The sequence below is a fragment of the Coenobita brevimanus genome, chromosome 76, assembly GCF_032717465.1.
Source record: "Coenobita brevimanus isolate Jiangsu-jjx chromosome 76, ASM3271746v2, whole genome shotgun sequence".
Classification (NCBI taxonomy): Eukaryota; Metazoa; Arthropoda; class Malacostraca; order Decapoda; family Coenobitidae; genus Coenobita; species Coenobita brevimanus.
The window spans coordinates 5,941,842-5,963,739 of NC_137029.1; the positions used below are offsets into that span (position 1 = coordinate 5,941,842).

The 21,898-nt window shown below is 41.9% G+C and overlaps 1 protein-coding gene across 1 annotated transcript in view; it reads right to left on the reverse strand.

The window, feature by feature from the left end:
- Positions 1-21,898, reverse strand: part of LOC145408266 (uncharacterized) — a 194,090-nt gene that overhangs the window by 15,615 nt on the left and 156,577 nt on the right. The window contains exons 5-11 of the mRNA XM_080279034.1: positions 19,858-19,970; positions 15,931-16,108; positions 12,121-12,249; positions 9,951-10,235; positions 9,180-9,415; positions 3,556-3,749; positions 2,944-3,099 (exon numbers count right to left, since the gene is read on the reverse strand). Of these exons, the coding sequence (XP_080135160.1) occupies positions 2,944-3,099; positions 3,556-3,749; positions 9,180-9,415; positions 9,951-10,235; positions 12,121-12,249; positions 15,931-16,108; positions 19,858-19,970 (1,291 nt within the window). The remainder of the gene's footprint in view (positions 1-2,943; positions 3,100-3,555; positions 3,750-9,179; positions 9,416-9,950; positions 10,236-12,120; positions 12,250-15,930; positions 16,109-19,857; positions 19,971-21,898) is intronic.

Sequence of the window (21,898 nt, forward strand, 5' to 3'; positions counted from 1 at the left end):
GGGTATGGAAGCAGCTGACAGACGTTTGCATAAGTAGTAAGTTTAGCCGCCCAGGTTGTATTGGTGCCGTCACATGAAGGCGTCCCTCTCTAACACCAGTGATGGGGTTATGATCTTTTATTAATACTTGGCTAGTCTGCACCAGTGTCAGGCCGAGGGCGTCACTCCCCGCCTCCCTCACCCTTTTCACTTTAATTTAACTTTTAAGTTTGTTATTGGTCGCACCCAACCGCTGGATATTGGTGCAACCAGGTTTTATTACGACAAGTTCACGTTCCTGCCTGAAGATATTGGATTACAAACCGGAGGATAATGCATGCAAGATGAAAAACACCCAGTTCTATGTAACCCTTTTTTTGGAGAGTAGGGGCCAGAGGCTAGTCTATCGTGGTCTAGGGCATTTGAGGGAAGGAGCAGTGTCCTTTCCTACCCGAGAATTCTATTGTCAACATAATAATGTATCAGTAAGGTTTCCGTCTTAATAGCCTGAAACAGTAGGTGGAATTTGGAAACAGTCTCCACTAACTTCATATTTATGTTCATTGCTGCCTTTTTAGTAATAACGCAAAACGATGGAACCTTGTACAGCCATGAAATACACACGAAACTCCCACGAAATTGAAGCGAACAGCACAACGCTCACCATGAAATCATCGATTACCTAGGTAAGGATACTATTTTTAGGCACAGCATACTTCGGAACAAAAACTCACTTTCTATTCCAGTGCGTCAACTTCATTCCTGGAGCATTCCATGCGACTACCTTTCTCTTAGAGCATGGCCGTCACCTTTCCAGACACATCATATAAGAGAGAATTATCTACGGCTACAGTAACAAATCAAGTCTCAGCCCGGAAATATTTGTAAAGACAAGTGAGAATTAAAAGAGGAAAACTTTTAAATCCGACTGTACCGTTACTGTAACGAAGCACCTCTTACGCAATAAAAAGAATTCTGTCCTCGTTTAAGAGCGGCAAAATATACAACCACACTGTACACTGTGGACATAAAATACGTGAAGTAAGGGTTCGATACCGAGTCCGTGTGTGCAGCCCTGGCGAGATAACCAGTCGTAAACACGGGTGAGCTGTGTTAATGCCTCCCTTGTACCTTGTAGATATACTCCAACCCCAGGCCCTAACAAGGAAATGGTTCCATTGTCTGGTCTCTCTGGGTACTAAGCACTGTGTTCTGGTGGATGGGGATGTCGGTGTGGCACTTCTTTTATGCCGATTTTTTTTTGTATGTTACACACTACCAATATCTTCCACGAGGTTTGCTTAAAAGTTTTGAAAATGGTCCCACCACTTTGTAATAAGGGCCAAATTCGTGCCGCAGCCTGTAGTACATCAACCACTCTTGTAGGTGCTATATATCGCCTCAGCAGAGGGAGGGTTGAAGTTATATGATCCGCCCTACACCGATGTTTCTCACCCAGATTTGTTCCATGCACCCATGTAGGGGCATGGTGTCACATCTTCCTCCAGCTAGACTGCTTAACAATATGTGCATCGGATGCAATGTTCATAACGGGACCTAAGCTAAGTGTATGGAAATGACCTACAATCCAAACGACAGTGCTCCCACTGGAAGGCACCACTGTCACCGAAACCTAAAAAAAAAAAAGGCACTTATCAAAAAGTCATGCTGTCCACTTGTGATAAGGATAGAACTGCGCACAAAGAATTTCTCTCCAGATATGCTACCTCTAAAGTATTTTTTTAGCTTGCAAATTTAAACACTTGCATGAGGCAGTGAGGCGCAAATGGCATAAGAGGTGGAACAGCGGATGACTGCGTCAGCACAATGCACAGTCATGCAGCGTTCGTTATGCAACAGTGTTGGTCCAAGAAAAAATTTCCTCAGTCCTACAACCATCTTGTTCATCTGACCTAGCCTGAAGTTCGTGATAAAAGGATATCGTTTTGACACGATAAAAGGCATCTAATATAAAATAACGAACGTCTTGAAAAGCATCTAGAAAGAGTTCCAGCATTGCAAACATCAGTGGCAGGAACGTTGGAATAAGTATGTGGATACAGCAGGGAATTAATTTGAAAGGGATAATTAAAGAATTTGTCTAATGTTCAGCAAAACTAATGATTGCCAACCATTATCAGAATCTCCTCCCCCCCCTTTTTTTTAAATCACACTATGTCATTCATGTCTTTCTTATTGCATCATACGGTCAAAAGTGAGTGCCAAAAAGAAAGGTCAAGAGTAAGTGCCAAGGAAGGTCAAGAGTGAATGACAAAGAAGGTCAAGAGCGAGTGCCAAGGAAGGTCAGGAGTGAGTTCCGAGGGAGGTCAAGAGTGAGTGCCAAGAAGCGATAAAAGCGTGTGCCAAGGAAGGCCAAAGTGAGTGTCATGGAAGGTCAAGAGTGAGTGCCAAGAAGCGTTAAGAGCGTGTGCCAAGGACGGTCAAAAGTGAGTGCCATGGAAGGTCAAGAGTGAGTGCCAAGAAGAAGGATCAAGCGTGAGTGCCAAGGAGAATCAAAAATGGGTGCCAAAGAGAGTCAAGAGCGAGCTTCAAGGTGAGTCAAGAGTGGGTGCAGAAGAGAGTTAAACGTGAGGGCCAAGGAAAGTAAGGAGTGGATCCCCAAAATTGTCAAGACTGGGTGCCAATGAGAGCCAAGAGTAAGTATCAAGAAGAGTCCAATGAATGGCAAGAAAGAGAAGCAAGAGTGAGTTCCAAGGAGGGGGATCAGGAGTGAGTGTTAAAAAAAAGTGGGATACGAGTGAGTTCGCAGGAGTCGGTTTGGAAGTTTGAGTGCCAAGAAGGAGGAAACGGACTGAGTATCAAGAGGGTAAACCATGAAGTATTTCCAAGAATGAGTACAAAGGAGTATGAGGAGTGAGTCCTAAGGAGATTCAAGTGAGCCAAGGAGAGTCAAGAGAGTGTCAAGGAAGGTCATTAGTGCAAAAGAAAATTGTGAGGGCCAACCTTGAGGATGCCGCAGTAGCAGTGTAGGATGCGCCTGGATGGAGTGTGCACGATGAGGATGTGGTCTATGTCCTTGAGAGGCACTGTGGGGGCGGGGTGACACTGGCACCCCTCAGCGTCACAGTCGCTTTGGCATCGGGGGGCGTCGCTCCCTCCCTCAGACATCACCTACAGGGAGACCAAGTATTACTCTCTCTCTCTCTCTCTGCACCATAAAACAACCTTTCCCCCCTCACTTAACCTGCCCTCTCTCTCTACCGTAAAACTCCCCTTCCTCTCATCTATCCATCTCCCTCTCTCCACCATGATTCGTTTCTTCCTTTTTTTTTTCTTTTTTTTTTTTACTTTTCTGGCTACCGTGACAGTGACCATAAGTGTTAGTATTCTCGCTGGCTGCAGAAGCTCCCTAACACTAGTTCCTTATCAGTATATTTTGATTTCTGACTCGCTAATATTCTTTTCTACGTCAGTTAGGCACACAATGTTAGTTTAAAAAAAAGTAAATAACATACACAAGAACACTAAGATGTACTATGCAAAACAAATCACAGAGGAAGAGGTTCTAGGAAGACCTCTTAGCTGACGAGAATATAAATCTAGGACGGGCAAAACAGAAGGACTTATTACCGTGACTGCCAAGGCCTGTGAGGATGTGGGCACGAACAAGTAGCTGCAGTTAAGCGGCCCCTCCACGTTCCACAGCAGCGAGGTGGAGGGCTGGTGGAGGGTGCCCTGGCTGGGGGTGTGAGCTCCGTAGAACATCACGTCACACACGCTGCTCGGGTTCTTGGTCCCCTCCAGATAGGCTGTAAACAGTTGCCGTAATGTTAAATGTGCTCTCAAATAAAGGTGGAAATATCGCTTAGAAAAAATAAACGCATGTGGTAGAAAATCGTTAAGTATATCTAGCTATTATCTTTCTACCTATTTATATATTTCTATCCCTCTGTCTAAGTATCTATGTATCCATCTATATCTACCTATAAACGAACTTGCTTTCGCTTTAGCCAAGAGAGAGTCAAGCATTCTGACTTTCATCCTGACTTTAGCGCTCTCGCGATCTGATTTTTCTCCGAGAATCATCATTCATAATCATCAAGGTAACCCAGTTTCAGACATGTTTATGAGGTCTGTAGATTCAGAGCGTGGCCCTTTGATCTCACTGGGGACAATAATAGATAAATACAGATATCTTGAACTTTCTCTTCATGCGAAATATCAGCTTAGATGTGGATTCATTGACAAGTGTATTGTATTGATGGAGCTACAACACCTTGACAAGAAAAAAAAAAAAAAAAAACATGGTTGCCAAATACATTACATCTGCTGTCGCCCTGGTTTTATTGTGATGTCAAATGTTTATCACAGAAAAAATTGTTCGGTCTTGTTTTTTTTTAATATTTCGTTAAAACAGTCTTTCACGATCTTCCACGAGTATATCGACCTGATTTAAAACACACCCAATAAACATATTGCATTTCTAGTTCTTAACGTCTTTCTTTTTTATTCTTGCTGCCTTCAGATGTGTTTACTTTTTACTAGAAGAGTTATGAACAAAACCCATTTTCCCTGCCAAGACAGTGACGTTTTGATCTAGCATAGCTTTTCCACCTGTAGAAGAAACTGTTCATCGAAAACTGACCTCTTGTACCGATGGTGTTATTGGACCGTGTGGTGGGGTGTAACAAATAATATCTATCAGTCTGTCTCCCTATCAGTCAATATCTATCTAACTATTTGTCTATCTGTCTATTACCTAACGGCACATCCTGTGAGGAATGGCCTTGACAAAATGACTTCCAGGCCCTTGTATCCCTACGCAGTAACGACCCCTCTTCCCACTACACGACCACGACCACCACCTCCACGACCATCACCTGCCCTACATACTCTCACACCTGGTATATATCAATCTTGTTTTCAGCTCCCTCTTTTTCTTCAATCAATTTCACTCTCATTTGATCTCCTAGTCAGTCTCTCACTCCAAGTTCGTTCATTACTGCGTGAATATGTGTGTGAAGTAAAGGCGAGAAGCAAAAGGTAATATGAGACGCGGGAGTAAATACATAAAGACAAAGTATATGAAAAAAGAAGCGAAGAGGAAGACCAAAAGGAAAAGCAAGGAAGTTAACTCTCCCACGGTCAGGACGATTCTTGTATTCCATTTAAGCTAACTCCAGACGATTTTATTGAGTCGAGAGTGAAGATAGGAGACTGAGGGTGTTATTACTGGAACCATTAACCCCCCAGTTGTCAGAAAAGCCTTAGTAGTATAGTCCACTTAACTACATAAGATTTTATTCATCTGGCAGTGAGTCATATAAGTCAAAATTTTAGTAAAAGTACCATTAACTCTCTCATGGTAAGAAGAGAGAGAGAGAGAGAGAGAGAGACAGAGAGAGAGAGACAGAGAGACAGAGAGAGAGAGAGAGACAGAGAGAGAGAGAACAAGTGAGTATAACATAGCGAACCCGTAATCAGCGCCGAAATGAGTGAACCGAGGAAAAAATAATCGATGACTGAAGCTGAATGTTTGAAGTCAGGAGGAGTGAAGAGCAGGTGTGAAGTGTGAGACCAAAGGCTCTTATGAAGTGGGGAGGCGAAGCGTGAAGGAAGGGCGACAGAGGACATTACAGGTGGGAAAGTCTGTCCGGGTGAGGCCAGTGGAGGGTGGAGGAGGTGACGGAGAGAAAGAGGAGTTGTGTGTGTGTGTGTGTGTGTGTGTGTGTGTGTGTGTGTGTGTGTGTGTGTGTGTGTGTGTGTGTGTGTGTGTGTGTGTGTGTGTGTGTGAGGAGAGGTGAGAAGGCTTCAACTTTCTGGCGAGTAATGATGATCAGTGTTGGTCGGTTATTCATGGTGAAATTACAATGTATTGCTGAATTACTGGACGGTATTCTTTAAAGCTTGGGAGGTTTTGTAGTATTACTTTTTTTGATAATCTTTCCTGCATATTAATTTTATTACTCCTGCTCACATAGCGTGAGGGCGTTAAGGCCGTCTCATAGAAAAATCTAACCGGGCCACGCCACATGTGTGTGCTATGTGTCTTTGAAATGCAGCTAAACTTATTCAGCGAGATAACCCACACCACAAACTACGCTACGTACGCCACGTACCACGTCTTCTGTTTGAGTTACCTCTGTGAATAAGAACTGCTGCAGTTTAAAGACACGTAGCACACATTGTAACGTGGCTTGAGTAGCTTTTGATGTGAGACGGCCTGTAAACGCTTGGACTGATGACTGAAGACCGCCAGAGGATCAAGTAATTCAGTCTTGTGCAATAAAGTTCATTGATTAAGGTCCCTGGGAAGGACAAAGGTTTGGTCCTTAAACTCAGTTTTGATTCGATTTACACAAAACTTAGTGGAAGCGTTGAGGCTCAGCCAGGGATAATGTAAATTGGCTCTGAGATTAATAGGTCAAAAGTCTAGATCAACTCAGTTTTGGTTTGATTTGGTCCAAACCTGACAGTATGATTGATGGTTAGATAGGGATAAAGTAATTTGATTCTGAGAACAAATGGTCTACAATTAAGGCTACAGGGCAAGATCAAAGGTCCAGTCATTAGATCGATCGTTTGGGTTAGGTTTTATAATCTCTGAGTTCTCTTCCTTATTAATATTGATTTTGGGATTGATACAAAGTATGTATATATGAATATAATATAAATGACAGAGGTGAATAAATCGCTAAAGAAGAAGTGCTGAAAACCCTACTAAGTCAGCAAAACATAGGACACTGAGATAAGGTTATAGACGATAAAGTGGAAATCTAATGATCCAATGGGAGTCTTCAGTTTGCTTCTGTACACCTTCAGCTCGAGGTTGTCATTCCTGCATAATTTTTTTAAGGTCTGGCTTCGAATGGCCTGAAGTATTTGCTGACGCATCATCAGTTTACTGCATATAACATACTAATTTCTTAAACATGATACCGCACAGCACATATAGCAGACTGGTGAGGGTAATTCCAGCAAACTTCCTCCTATACCACTTCGTGACCACTGAACAACTTCTTTAATCCATTCCATGGTTGTTGTCACAGATTACTCAAAATATGAAAGCTATTGCAGAGATTGAAAACTGATAATACCCATCTACATATTCATTATCTGTTGTTGTGCTTCTCCTTTGATTTAGCTCGTCTGTCCCATTCAGTATGCGATTGTCGGATTACCTCAACATATAAGTATTTTGGAGGCTAAGCTTAAAATCGGGTTTGTTTGCTAGGTGTTTTTGTTCGTATGCACATGCCAACGGACAGTGACTCCCTTCATACAGAATAAAACTTGCCTACCACACTCCCTTTAATAAAACCCCTCCCCCTAAAAATGACAACAAAAACTTTTGCTATTACCGTCACCAAACAAAAGTCCCTGCGGTGTTCTCATGTGCAAAACACGACGCTAGGAGTAATGTTTTCCAATAGGACATTTGCACGGTGCACAAGAGCTTGTATAAATGTGTCTGCCTGCCTACATCAATCTTCATTACTCAGTAACAGAAAGAGATGTGAAGCGTTACCTGCCGTTGTTACCAGAAACCTCACCTCTTTTCCTCCTCGCTCGTGCCGGAAGTGTGAACTCTTACAGGTGCAGCTTACGAAATACCGTCCCTGTAACATTTTTATACGGACACAATTCCCAAATAATCTCGTGATGTCATTTGCATAAATTAGCTCTTTAATCTACCTCTGACAAAGCTTTGGTTCTTGATGATGACAACTTAGGTATATGTGTATGGAACAAATTTCATGTAGAGTTAGATGCTGAAGCTTAGTGTCATAAAGTCTGCCCTCACTATGCAATACAAAACACTTTATCTTTTACACTAGAGGAAACAGATAAGTCATCATTAACGCCTTAACTAATCGAGGTCCTTGCTGAGGTGAATAAAACTGTCAGGTGATGAAAAAATAAATAAGACGTAATCATACTAAAGGGGATAATCCTCATACCCGACACTAGAGCGTTAAATCTTTGTTAATCCAGATCCAGATGATCCACGCTGTTACTAAAAAAAAAAAAAAAAAAAAAAAAAAAAGGATGGAACTTTTTCACTGTGGAATATCTGGCTAATCTCAGGAATGTGTTGATCATCTCTTGTTCAGTTACATTACATGCCCTTGTTACCAGGGTTTAGGTATGTGTTCGAAGTGGCACCGGCGCTTCGTAGCACCTTTTCGTAAGCGATATATTCAGTATATTGCATCTTATCGCTGTCCTGGATGAAATTTATATCGCATTATTACTGGCACAGTTTACATCAATAACACATCAGAGGTTAGTGAAGTGTAATGAGCAGAATAAATCGCTGTACAGTAGGTGTTATGAAACCTCCGAAATCTTATCTCTGAGAATACTACCCTCCCTTGATATCAAGAGCTGAGTAGCCTAGCCTCAAACCCCTACGCGCCTGATGAGAGAGTAATGGGTTGGGTGATGGAGGGATGGACGATGACTGTCTTACTGAAGGAATTAATGAAAGCTAATTCCACTCCATCCTGTTCGTTTGGCTGTAACACGAATACATCAGAAGAGGCAATTTCGTGCTGGATTTGTCACTGGAGATTGTTTCTAAACTTCTAGGGTAAAAAAGGTTTCCTCGAAGTTCAAGGAAATCGTCTGGTGGTAGCAAGGATGATACAATGATTCTCCGCATTAAAGAGGAAAATACACCACCACACTCACCACACTGCTGTACTCATTTACTAATAATCTTCTCAACTCATATCTCTCTCCTGTGTCCATTTTTCACCCTGATCTCACCAATTCAAAGTGAACAAAAATGAATAAAAATTGATAATGTGTGTAAGGTGGCACTCAAAGTAGAAAAATGAAATCCCCTACATGAAACTGGCTGAGAAAGATGGTGTTGTGCCCATAGGTAATCAAGAGAAAAATAAAGATGATATAGTAGGATAGAAGAGGCAAAAGTTTCCAGTCCAAAAAAAAACTATATCTTGCACCCACAGTTATGGTAGATGAAGTGGCTGAGAGGGGAATGTTTTAGCCGAGGGTAAACATATATTAAGATGACATACTCGGGTAGAAGGATCATCAGTTCAAAATAAAACTGATATTGGTGGAACTGCGATATATGGAAATGGATGCCCCCCACTAGAAACTATGAGAGCAATGCGGTGTTTTGTGTTTATATAGAGAAAGAATAGTGTAAAATAAATGTGACTCCCTGAACCAGTAACCTCATAAACAAAATGTACTCTGCCACTTACAATTATGGAAGTGGAAGCCCCCGACGAGGAACTGGCTAAGCAGGGGTGTGTTTTGTCCGAGGGTAAGCGTGACCTCCAGCGTGTTGCCGGAGGAGAGGTAATACTCCTGCTGTAGGAATTTGCCCGTGGAGTCCCTAGCTTCTCTACGGGCGGGGCTGCACACTCGACCCAGATGATCGCTTGTGTTTGAGCTGAGACCATCATATATTGTAGCTTCTGAGGCACAATTTATACCGCTGTTGAGGAAAATAATTATGAGTGTGTGTGTGTGTGTGTGTGTGTGGTTTAAAACCTATTAACACAATAAACAAAAGACCACTATAGTTCATTTACATTAACTTAGAGGAAATTTTCGTCCCTTTGCATTAACAACCCGTCGCTCAGTGGTAAATTAAGAATGCTATGGCAAGGCTTTTTTTTTTTTTTTTAGTACCCTCTCCTATATACCATTATAATTCTACGTTATAACACTGTTGCAGCTCAGAATTTAAAATAGAGGGATGGTAGTAAAACCATGTGAACAGAGCATAGAACGAGGTCAGAATGGAGGTCTGTTAATTTTAAGCGGACAGCAAGTGGAGAGTACAGTTTTATCAAGACAAAGTTGCTGCAAACCTACCTTAGAGAGTACTTGTAGAGAGAGCATAAATCGATTAAAGACCAAGTTGCAGCAGTGCCACCCAATTAAAGACAGTGTTGCGGCAAACTCACCCCATTAAGACAGAGTTGCAGCAAACCTCACCCCACTGAAGATAGAAATGAAACACCCACCCCAGGTTGTACTTGTAGAGGGACACCTGCACCACCTCGCCAGGCTCCCCGAAGAAACAGATGCTGCAGGTTCGACTCCCTGGGGCGATGGCCGAGGTGTCGAAGATGCCCTCCCGTGTGTGGTTGCTCCTGAAGACTTTGTGGCAGTGCGGGTGTGTGTTGGAAGGAGCGAGGGGCGAGGAGGTGACGGTGAGGGCGGACGGGTCGGGTACTCCTGCCACTCCGCTGAAAGTGACGGATGCCAGGAACCCGCAATACTTGTATAAAGGCACCCGAGGACCCGAGCTGCAGGTCAAAGACATGAGAGAGGATTGAAAGACACGGGATGAGGACTACAAGACATTGAAGAAGGACTGAAAAACACTGGGGAAGGATACAGAAGCAGGACTGAAGAAACAGTTGCGGAGGACTGAAAGACAATGAAGGAGGAGGATTGAAGATACAGGAGGAGAACAGAAAGACACTGGAGGAGGACTGAAAGACATGGACAGAGGCTGGGTTGTCAGTGAAGCAGGAAAATATCTGACATGGGAAGAGGGCGGCTTGTCAGGGAAAAATTGGAAGTGGTGGTTGACATGGGAAATGTGGTTTGTCAAGGAAGTAGGGAAGTGGTTGACAAAGGAAAGGTAATATTTTAGGAGAGTCGGAAACCTGAAAAAAGACACCCCGGACCAGAGGTAAAAGACATGGAAGGAGGATAATTTTTCAGGGAAGCAGGGAAGTGGCTGACTGCGATATTTCGCACATTACACCTTAGTATTATCATATACTAAAATGATTTAAAGTTCGCCATCAGTTCCCTGCTGGCTGTAGCGAAGGAAGGTGTTTATGTAAAATATTTTTGTGACAGTAATATCAGGCACACAACAAATGAGTATGAGGAGGAGGATACGCTCTGATGTTCGGGGAGGAATAAGAAATACTGATGCTATTACACAAAGCTATAAGGGTAAAGTCGGCGAATTTTTAATCGCGATGGAAAATTGTATCCTCTTTACTTGGAATATCGATGTTTCGTATGCAGAAATACACTTAAATGAAAGAGGTGCTTGTGAGCCTTGGATGTTGTACACAACATTTAATTTCGGTCGTAATGTCAAAACTCTGAGGGTGACAATGTAGGTAAGCTCCAAATTCTGAGAGTTTTTTGTGAAATCAACGATGTGGGGAAATCGTGATGTGCTCCTCTACACAACTGCGCTCTGTAACACCGATGTGAGCTAAACACATGTCATGTTCACACGTAACTGACCCTCGACAATGCTCCCAAAGGTTGCATACTCCCTTGCCCTCTTATTTTTAATAATACGAACGAGACTCACTTAAAACTGAGAGGGTAAAGAGCAAGCCCTTTGCATTCTCTTGGACGTGAAGGCTCACCAGGACCACCTTTTTGCCACTTTATTCCTAAACATGGCACGTAAATATTGCACATTAACATTCTCAACAAACGAGACAATAATGTGATGCAAAATACGAAATATAGCGCAAAGAAAGATATGGTAGAAAGCCTCCTAATCTCAAGAGAATACAGTATGGGCAGAATGAAGCCTTGATCAATTGTTTCCCAACTGTACTATAATATAGGCTTCTCCTTACTCCGGCTTCCTTGCCTTTGTTCGGTCCTGTGTCAGTAACGTATATTAGCTCTCTCGGCAACATGCGTGCTACACGAAAATAAGTTACTGAATTATTAATACTGGAAATGCTGTGAAAAAAGATCTCGCAAAACCACTGACGACTTTTTTTTTTCTGGTTAATTAAATCCTAAGTGATGGAACAAACTGATTGAGGAACATCAGGGAGAGATGGGAATTATACCTGATTACGTGTTCCACGCATAAATGTGTGTGCCTTTGAACGACTGTGCATTAAAGTGAATGTGTACGTGTGTATCAGTGTCGTGCAATTTTATGTCATGTGTATAATACACATGTATGTGATTTAGAGTGGATGTTTATGCATTAGAGCGATGTATGTGTATATTTCTGCAGTGTGTGAGTGCTTGCGTTTGTGTGTGAACATGGGTTTTTTAAAGTTAATGCGCATGCGCATCAGAGAAAATATGTATGTAGGAGTGCATAATAGAGCGTGCGCGTGCACGTGTGTGTGTGTGTGTGTGTGTGTGTGTGTGTGTGTGTGTGTGTGTGTGTGTGTGTGTGTGTGTTACCTGAAGTCGACGAGCACACTGGGCCCCGAGAAGTTGATGGTGCGCGTCTGAGAGCCACAGAGGGAGTCGATGAGGGGAGAGGAGGTGGACGTGCCCGCGTACACAGCCACGTAGTCCGTCGAGCACCGCCTGGGAACCAACACCTCGTTAGTTAATTACTCGTTACTAGAGATGGCTTCTTTTCTTCTGACGGAGCTGGGTTACTCGAACAACTTGAGTACTAAAGTATGGCTGCATAAAAGATGAATGAGGTTTATCTCGGGGTGGAAATGAGTCTCCTTGGTTACTAGTCATATCTATCCTCCAATCTGACTACACCTAGCCATCACGTAAGCTGAAAAGGGGCTGTGAATCACTTGCCTATGAAACGAACAGACCAACAACTCGTTAATACATCATTCGTTACCATACTCTTTTTACTCTAACATGGCCTAAAATTGCCATCCTTTCATCTTTAATGCTAAGCTGTAACAGTAGATTAACACTCTGATCCTAGTCACAAAGAAGCGCTATGGAACGGATGTAGGGCAGCAGTAATATCATATTCTGCAATTGAGCTACTTGAAATAAGCTCAAAATGAACGAAAATCTCCTCCAGGTTAAGGTGGAAAGGATGGCCACTTCCATGACTTGATTAGGTCGCTGTTGCATGAAATTCGACAAGGCTTATTATGGAGTGGGAATATGTCTCCTTGGTTACGAGTTAAATTCGCTCTCCGGTCTGAATACAGTTTTCAGTCACCTGGGCTGAAGGGGGTTAGGTTTGTTTGTTAGGTTAAAGTAATCGTGCTATGGATTTTTCGTTACTAGATAGTTACTGCATGACTCAACACTGTATGACTTTTTACTGCTGGACCTACTCGTTTCTGGATCCTCTGTTACTATCTCACACGTTACTGGATCATTGGTTACTCCTCCACTCGTTAATATACATTATTTTTGCTGTATTTTGCTGCTGAATCACTCTTTGCTATGTGCCACAACGTCACTATTTTACACATACTGCCTACTTTGTTGCTAGTTCATTAATTATCTATCTCATTTGTTGGTGAATGAATTCCTGTATGTTCTGATGCCACATCACTCGTTACTGTTTGCCTGCTTCGTTACCACTTTGCCAGTTACTGTATTACTCTTTATCGTCTGTCCAGGTATAGTGTGTTTCGTTACTATCTTACTTAAGACCCGCTTCATTTCTGTACTCCTTGTTCTGTCCCACTCGCTACTACCTGTTTCATTACTGATTTACACATTATTGTCTTCCTCTTTACTGTCTCACTCGTCGCTGTCTGCTACATTACTACTTCACTCGTTACTACCTGCCTCATTACTGCCTACCTCGTTACTGCCTCACTCAACATTACCTACCACATTGCTCTCACTTGTTGCAGCTTGCTTCATTACTACCTCATTAATTATAACTCACACGTAACTACCTGCCTCGTTGCCACCTCATTCATTACCACACCACCTTGCTTCATTACACCACCTCATGTTTTACTGCATCATGGACCTTACCCTCCCCCCACACACACACTCTGCTAATTTTGTTCCCCTACCCTGGAAAGGAATCATCATCATCATCATCATCATCATCACCATCATCATCATCATCATCATCCCAATCTTAACCCCCATCTAAACCCACGTTGTATACTATGTGTTAGTCACTTACTCTCTATATGCATATTTTTACAAATTTATTAATATTATGCATTGGTCCTGATTTTCGGCCTTTTGCAGCTTATTTCACGTAATTAAATGGCAGAAAAAGACAATGCTATGGCTCTACATCCTTTCCATAACACTTTTTCTTGACCATCATCATATTCTTCAGTGTTAATCAATTGTTACAGCTCATTACTGACGATGGAGAGATTGTAAATTTAGTCCAAGTTATGTGAGAAGAGTATAGGCGATACTGAGCTTGAGTTACTTCTGGTATGGATCCCCACAACACTTAAGACTGGCCAGAATATGTAATCTTCACACCTACAGAAAAGCCGTATTCTCGTGCGCTTATGCTTTCCAATGCCTTTTCCTTAACACCTTCACTAAGTTGACTTGTTATTTTATTCTTGGTAATACTAGTTGATCTCTTAAAGTTTATATACAACCTCTCGTACCCAAGGAGTTTATCCAATCCTTTTTGTTCGAAATATCTCTTAATATGAATAACAGTATCTACAGTAGTGGTAGGAAGATTCAAAGAAAAAAAAAAAAAGGCCACAGTATTGAATTGGTTAATCATACTTTGTGTATCGCACCTTAATATTCCTATGTATGCTGTTTATCCATTTTTTAAATGAATATAGATTGCATTAATAGTTAGCAAAAGAACAGGGAGGTAGGCCAAATATATATTTGAGGGAGGCGGTGGCTCAATCGGTAGAAAGGTGGCCTGCGGTCCTACCGGACCGAGGTTCAAATCCTCGCTGGGGCAGGGAACAGTTTAAGGATTTGAACTTCATGCAAAGCAGACTTTACCGATCTACCAGAAGACTCTCCGACATGTCGTAAAAATACCCCCGCTAATACCAATACACCAGTCCTGTATGAGACAGCCCTAGCATGTATTCAATATGGACGGTGGGTGTTAGCGCCGAAGTGGTGACATGAAGAGGTGTATGATATGTAGGAGGACTACTGGGCCTTGGAAGCAGGCTGTGAAGCCTATGCCCAGAGTAGAGCACATTAAAAAAAAAAAACAATGTTATAGCCTGGTAGAGATGGGGTGCTATAAACCCTCCGATGGTAGCAAGAATAAAGTCTGTATTCTATTCAACATTAAGTCAAAGTATTCAGGTTTGCAGTGAATGATTACCATGCAAAAATTAAATGAAGACCAGAACACTAATCTATGAGCATAGGTTACTAAACCTAACTTACAAACACCGTGACATTGTTTTAATAGAGACTTCATTATGAAGGGTGCAGTCAGTCTACAGAAGGTTATACCGTCTATTTTGGATATGGTAACATAAAATAACCAAAGTATTTTACCTGAGCGAGTATGGCTGCCAAAAACGTACCATGTGTAAGTAATGGCACTGACTTAGTTCACAACTGGTGCATGGCTTTTGTACACAGGAGAAGCTTAACTGTCAGTTCAGCTATAAAAATGGAAAGAGTGCTTCGATTCGAACGTGTGGATGCTTGTTTTCACTATGTAGTTGGAATGGGTTGTTTGCTCAGACTACCATGGTGATGTGCGCAATCTAATGTGACAGTAGCGTGTTACCGTATGTGCCTTCATCTAAATTCTAAACTAACGCGATAGTTGTACTACACTGTACCATTTATCTACATCTAACCTTCGTTTTTCCAGCAAAGATATGTGTGAAGGTTTATTTATCTATTTATTTTTTTATTATTTTAATGAGAAACCATTGTTTGTTTCATTTCTTATGGAGGCATTAGTTTCGATTTTTTGTATTTCAAGCCACAGCTCCTCATCAGAGCTAGGAGAAATCATCTCACCACTTCGATAGACTAAAACTGAGGGAACGGGTCCAACTGGAATGGTCAGTTAGGTGGCACAAATCCAGACTATACAGTACATACCACACTGCGTAGTTGATCTGACAGTTATTTCTTTGTAAGTAAGTGTGTGAAGCCTTACTCTAATCTGGTGGTAAAGGTGCACCCGTAGGAATATTGTTTCAAGTTCAGTTTAACCTGAGACATTTTCACGCTTGTTATGGAGGTCACATCAGCTACTTCACCGAAATACAATTTACAGGGGAAGAAAAAAAATCAGCTGAAACACCACCACGAGAGCCATGTGTAAAAGTGTACAATTATACTCACTGCGGATGTAGGTCAAGTGCAATGAATGTGATGGTTCCCCTGGCACTGGGGCTGGACATGGCCAGGAGGTAGCGGCAGCGGGCCTGGGCGGGATATAGCCCAGGGTAGCCAGGGGACGCCAGACGACACCCACCACCACCCTCGCTGCAGTGCACGTCCTGGTACACCCAGTCACACGCTGTACAGTACACCCAGTCACACGCTGCACAGTAGGCTACACCCAGTCACACGCTGCACAGTAGGCTACACCCAGTCACACGCTGCACAGTAGGCTACACCCAGTCACACGCTGTACAGTACACACACCACACCAGGTCATACTCATGCACACACACCACTGCATTTCCCGTTGCATACACATTTGTACAAGAAAATTCATGTACCAATACCTAAAATCAAGATCTGTACTGCACACACATTTTCAGACGGTCATACACATTACATCTTCATCATCATCATCATCATTATAACCACCAACTTGCTTAACTTACTGATATTATCTAAACGAGGTAAGTAAGATTTATATATAGAACAAAGGAGCACAAGGATAAGAAACACTAATAAAAAAAATGGTCTGTGATACGAGCCATTCATCTAGTCACTAATCGTTTATTTTATTTGCATTTTTATTTTTAACACGACGACGACAAGTTCCACAAGAATGTTTTATCCTCAATAAGTCTGTTTCGCGATACTTGTGAGGTAGAGCCATTTCACCGACCACTAGGATAAAACAAGGGTGCATTTTCATAACATATTTATTTCATTTTGATTCAACTCTCTTGCTTCCTCAACCTATCTATCAATCTACCTATATGTCAGTACCTATCTATCGATGTCCCTGTATGTCAGTGTCTATCTATCTGTCGGTCCGTCCATACAGTATACTAGTTTTCTCATACAGCATTTGCTTTCTCAACCCATATTTTAGGCATTCCACACCTCTTTCCACCTTCAAACTAACTTACATTTTCCAGTTTTATCTCCCTGGTTGTAATCAGTCTCTCTAAGTAACCATGACATCTAAGCTTACAAACTCCTACTCCTCTTAACAACTGATTACTTTTCTTCCCTCACAAATATCCGTTTGTGTGTGTGTGTGTGTGTGTGTGTGTGTGTGTGTGTGTGTGTGTGTGTGTGTGTGTGTGTGTGTGTGTGTGTGTGTTATTCATTCTACGCACCCCGCATCAAATTCCCAACATCGGCAATTCCACTGTTCTCTATACCGCATTCTTAATGATTTATCCTGCACATTACACTTTGATATGCTTTTCTGTGTTACTGAAGCGAAGTACATCGATATTAAAATGTCATATATAACTTACAAGGATATGTTTGTAATATGCAAAACAAATTACTAATGAGAAGGTGCTACGAAGTGTCCTATGCCACTAACAGAACGACTCTCAGTCTTGATTTTTTCATACACACCCATATCAGTGTCTTTCAACCTCTGTCCTCATTCCCCCCCCAACCCTTTTTTTTTTCCTCCACTTCAAGGCTTTCGTAGCACCGTCAACTTTCCTTCTTTGGGTCACTATACTCTCCGATTTCTTTTTACACATCCCTCTCTTTTCTGTCAATACACGAAAGTACTGAAAATCTTCCCTTTACCAGTACATTACTAGGATACCCTGAGTTATTTTCTCTCTCTTCGGTCATCACTCAACTGGTATTTATGCTACCTCTCAGAAATCACAACTCACAAACACTGCTTATCCACTCATGAGTCCTGATGCTCTCAAAACTCGCGTGACTGATTAATTCCGTACACAAGCGCGTGCGAGTGATCATGTGCACATCCACACATACCGAAACATGCACATATGTACACCATCATATCCTTAAATCAACACATGGTCAAGTGTATTTTCAGGCCGATTCCTGCAATGCAAATATTTCCCATAGGGTCCGATCACTTACTAAAGGGAAAAATTGTTAAGTAATCCAAATCCATATCTTCGCTCAATCCATCAGCGCTGCTTTGATACTGCTATAAATCTGTATGCATTCCCAACGGTATTTCCTGCAATCATTCAATATTGACGGTGCAAGTTAGTGGGTGTGCTGAGTAGAGTGAGTGGGGGTGGGGTGGGAGGTAGCTGCAGCTGGTGTGTGGCGCCAGAGTGCTTGGTCCGGGAATCGCTCTCGCTAATGATGTTGTGAACTTTCAGGTAACTTTGCTAACTTGGCCGTGAAGTTTTGTGACCCACTTTGTCTGTCCCTCATGCCGCCGCCTTGTTGTCCTCGCCAGCAGAGCGTGCGCAGACTAATGGGTAAATTAATGTTGTTGCAGAGTGAGGGATTCATGAGGCTTTCATACTGTATGGAGATTACACAGTGATTGTACCCATTGGACTCAACCGGCGGAATCTCCTTGTTACCCCTTCCTATACCGACATGATTTAAGGTCGTATTATCAAGGGTACAGGGGAGCATGTTTTTAAAAGCCAGAATCTAATTTATGACTGTCCATTAAATATTCTCAGGTTTCTAGTAACTCACTAGGGCTGAATAAAATCGTCTGGTTTTGGTGGAATAAGGCAACGGGAAGACGAGACCGTGAGAGTTAAGACAGACATATAATTACTCAATCATGATCCATAGTTTTATCACCCTGTCCATGACTTAACGTGAGCACATTCAAGACATGAAAGTTGCATTCCCCCTCCTACATGTGATGCTGAATGAACTGACTCGCTTGCAATATCAGAAGAATCAGTAGTAACTTGACATTATTATGAAAGTGACATATTTGGACAGCAATATCGCTTCACCCTTTGGTCAAAAATTATAAACCCAAGTAATATTCTGAAATATATTGAGTTCTGAAGATCGTATTACCGGGCTTCGAGAGTTATTGTTCACTTTCTTGTTATTTATTTAAACGAAGTGAACCGATACTACTTATGAAAATTGTATGGGACATAGATTATTATTTTGACATAAGGAAGAAAATTACCTTAGCCAATCTGAGACGACTGTAAGGTGTGAATCGCCGGACAAATTGATTGACGTGGAGTATACCAGGCATATGACTCAATTTAGAATAGTGGCAAAGAAGTGAAAGAATTAATGAAGGCGTTGTATCTATCATGTATCTATCACCTCTAGTGCTAATAATCTCTCCTAAATTGGAAAAAAAAAATCATCCAGATGTAACATGGATATAATGAGTGAAAAAAAGAAGTAGCAGCCAGTCCCAGTTTACCCCATTTGAGGTGCAGGGGGCTGGGGCTAGGCAACTGTAGTCCAGTACATTTAAGGATAGATTACCATCCTATTTCCCTCGGTGGCAACACGGAAATCGTAACTATGGATGGCCGCCGGAGAGGGACGTTCAAACCACTAAATTATTAGACCTACAGATGCTTAATATAAAAAAATGTTGCCGTGCTTTTTTTTTTTTTTTTAACCAAATACTGCCTGCCAATTTCCCATACACTGCCGTGACCCATATACCTCATACTTCCACATGCGCCCCGTCTCACGCAAATAAGGCCTTACCCCTATGCTTTCTCAACTTCCCCTACCTCATCCATATACTGCCCCACTCCCCTGTCTCACCCTTATAATTTCTCATTCTAGCTGCCTCACCCATATTATGCCTTATTTCCCCTGCCTAAACCATATACTACGTCACTCCCCCTGCCTCACCCATATACTTTCCCACTTCACCTGCCTGACCCTTATACTGCGTCACTCCCCTTGCCTCACCCGTATACTGCGTCACTCCCCCTGCCTCACCCATATACTGTGTCACTTCCCCTGCCTCACCCATATACTGTGTCACTCCCCCTGCCTCACCCATATACTGCGTCACTCCCCCTGCCTCACCCATATACTGCGTCACTCCCCCTGCCTCACCCGTATACTGCGTCACTCCCCCTGCCTCACCCATATACTGCGTCACTCCCTCTGCCTCACCGGTATACTGTAGCCTGGTGCCTCCCTTCTGATGGTCCCCTGTGTCGGCGTGGGTCTTGTGGGGAAAGTTGTAGTAAGCGATGAACCGCGGGCTGCCCCACTCCTGGCTCACCCTGCATTAAAAAAAAAAAAAAGTACAACGATTAAATTTATGTCTGTCAGCTCCACATGGCTTAGTCAAAACGATGATAGTAAAAGGGATTAGGTTTAAACTTGTCAACTGAGCGAGGCCCACTCTCTGCGAAGTCTCAGCTTTCCCCTAGAGCTCAGCTTGCCACCACACTGAAAAAGAAGAAAGATTAGGTGTATTATGCTCAGCTACACAAGAGCCGATCAGGATTTGCTATGTTCGAATTTTCTCCTAAAACTCGTCTTTCCATTAAAACAGAGAGAAATCTTTATGTTCACTGCAAAGGGTTCGGTCGCTTTTTCCTGACTCAGTTTTACCGAAGAACTCACCTTACCACCAACAAGAACAAAAAGAAGTATTAGGATATGCTTATAAACTGCATGAGGCTTAACCAAATGCGGAAGATGAAGTAAATGATGAAGGAGGAGGAGGAGGAGGAGGAGGAGGAGGAGTATTAGACTTATGATGAAGAAGAAGCAGAAGGATTAAAATTTGGTTGAACGAGGGTTAGTCTAGTTTTGCCAAGCCCAATTATGGCTAGAACACTCCCGCAACAAAGATGGGGTTATACTTATCTCGGCCGACTCCATGAATATCATTAGATTCTTAATACGATGGCGTCTCTAAGTTGTTCTTGCTTCTAACACACGCCACTAGTTAACTTAGGAGAGATATTTAGAGCTTGGGGTAGTATGGCCTTCATTAACCCCCATCACTAAAAGAAATCTCCCTCAGTGTCAAATAAAGTTACCTGAATAGTTGGAATAAAATAAATATGGCGCCATCGTACTGAAGGGATTATTTTCTTCACTGCGATGACGCCTCTTATGTTTATTCTCCCAGTCACCTTAGGATTAAATTTAGTTAAGGACTGATCTCTCGTAGTGAAGAAATTAAGGGAAGTTGATTTAACCTATTCAGTCAGAGAGGTCTTTCTTGAAGAAATTAAAGTTTTATAGAAGCACCCATAATAGTAATAATCATAATAATCATAATAATAATAATAATAATAATAATAAAAATATTTAAAAATATATATATAATAATAATATTAATAATAATAATAATAATAATAATAATATAAAAATAATAATAATAATAATAATATTAATAATGATAAATGCTGATAATTATTAGTAAAAAAACACGTCACCGGACTGTGAGACTTAAGGTAGACAATCAATTTTTTTTAAATTTCCCATTGTCCCCTAAACCATGACAAACAACAAAAGAAGTGTCAGACTTTGCCAGTCCAGGGCCATTAACACCACCAATACTGTGACGCCTTGTTCTAGGTTATTCTTGCTAACCCCAGATCATTTTTATTCAGTTCAGAAAAACCTCCCCCAAGTGAACTCAAAATGAAGGGGTCATTGAAGTCTATAAGCTTGTCTGAGTGTACAGTAGACCATTACTAGCGACCACTGAAAATGAATTTAGCGAATGAAGCTCCTGTCTCCCGCTTTCAGGTGTCATCCCTCTGGAACAGGTAATAACGAAAATTTATTAAAAATGCATGTATGTACAGTGCATCCTCTTCCACAAAACACATGTACAGTATAGACCAATGATAATCCTCCATTAACCACTGCATGTACACCACTACACACTGTACACACTCTTCGAATATACAGAGTATATTTCCGTACACATTTTTTTCAGTACACACAATACGTAGACTCTTTCTTCCACTGTATATGAATACCCACCTTCCAATGCAAACAGTATTTACACCCTTTTCCACCATGTCATATATTCTTCCACTGGACTTTGTATATGCCCTCCTTTTCATTTTATATGCACTTTGCACCCCTGTGGCTACGTGGTATATGCATACCCTTTTTCAGGTCAAGCCGCTACTGCAGCCTCTCGCTCTTGCGAACTTACATGATTGGCCAAACCCCCTGAGGA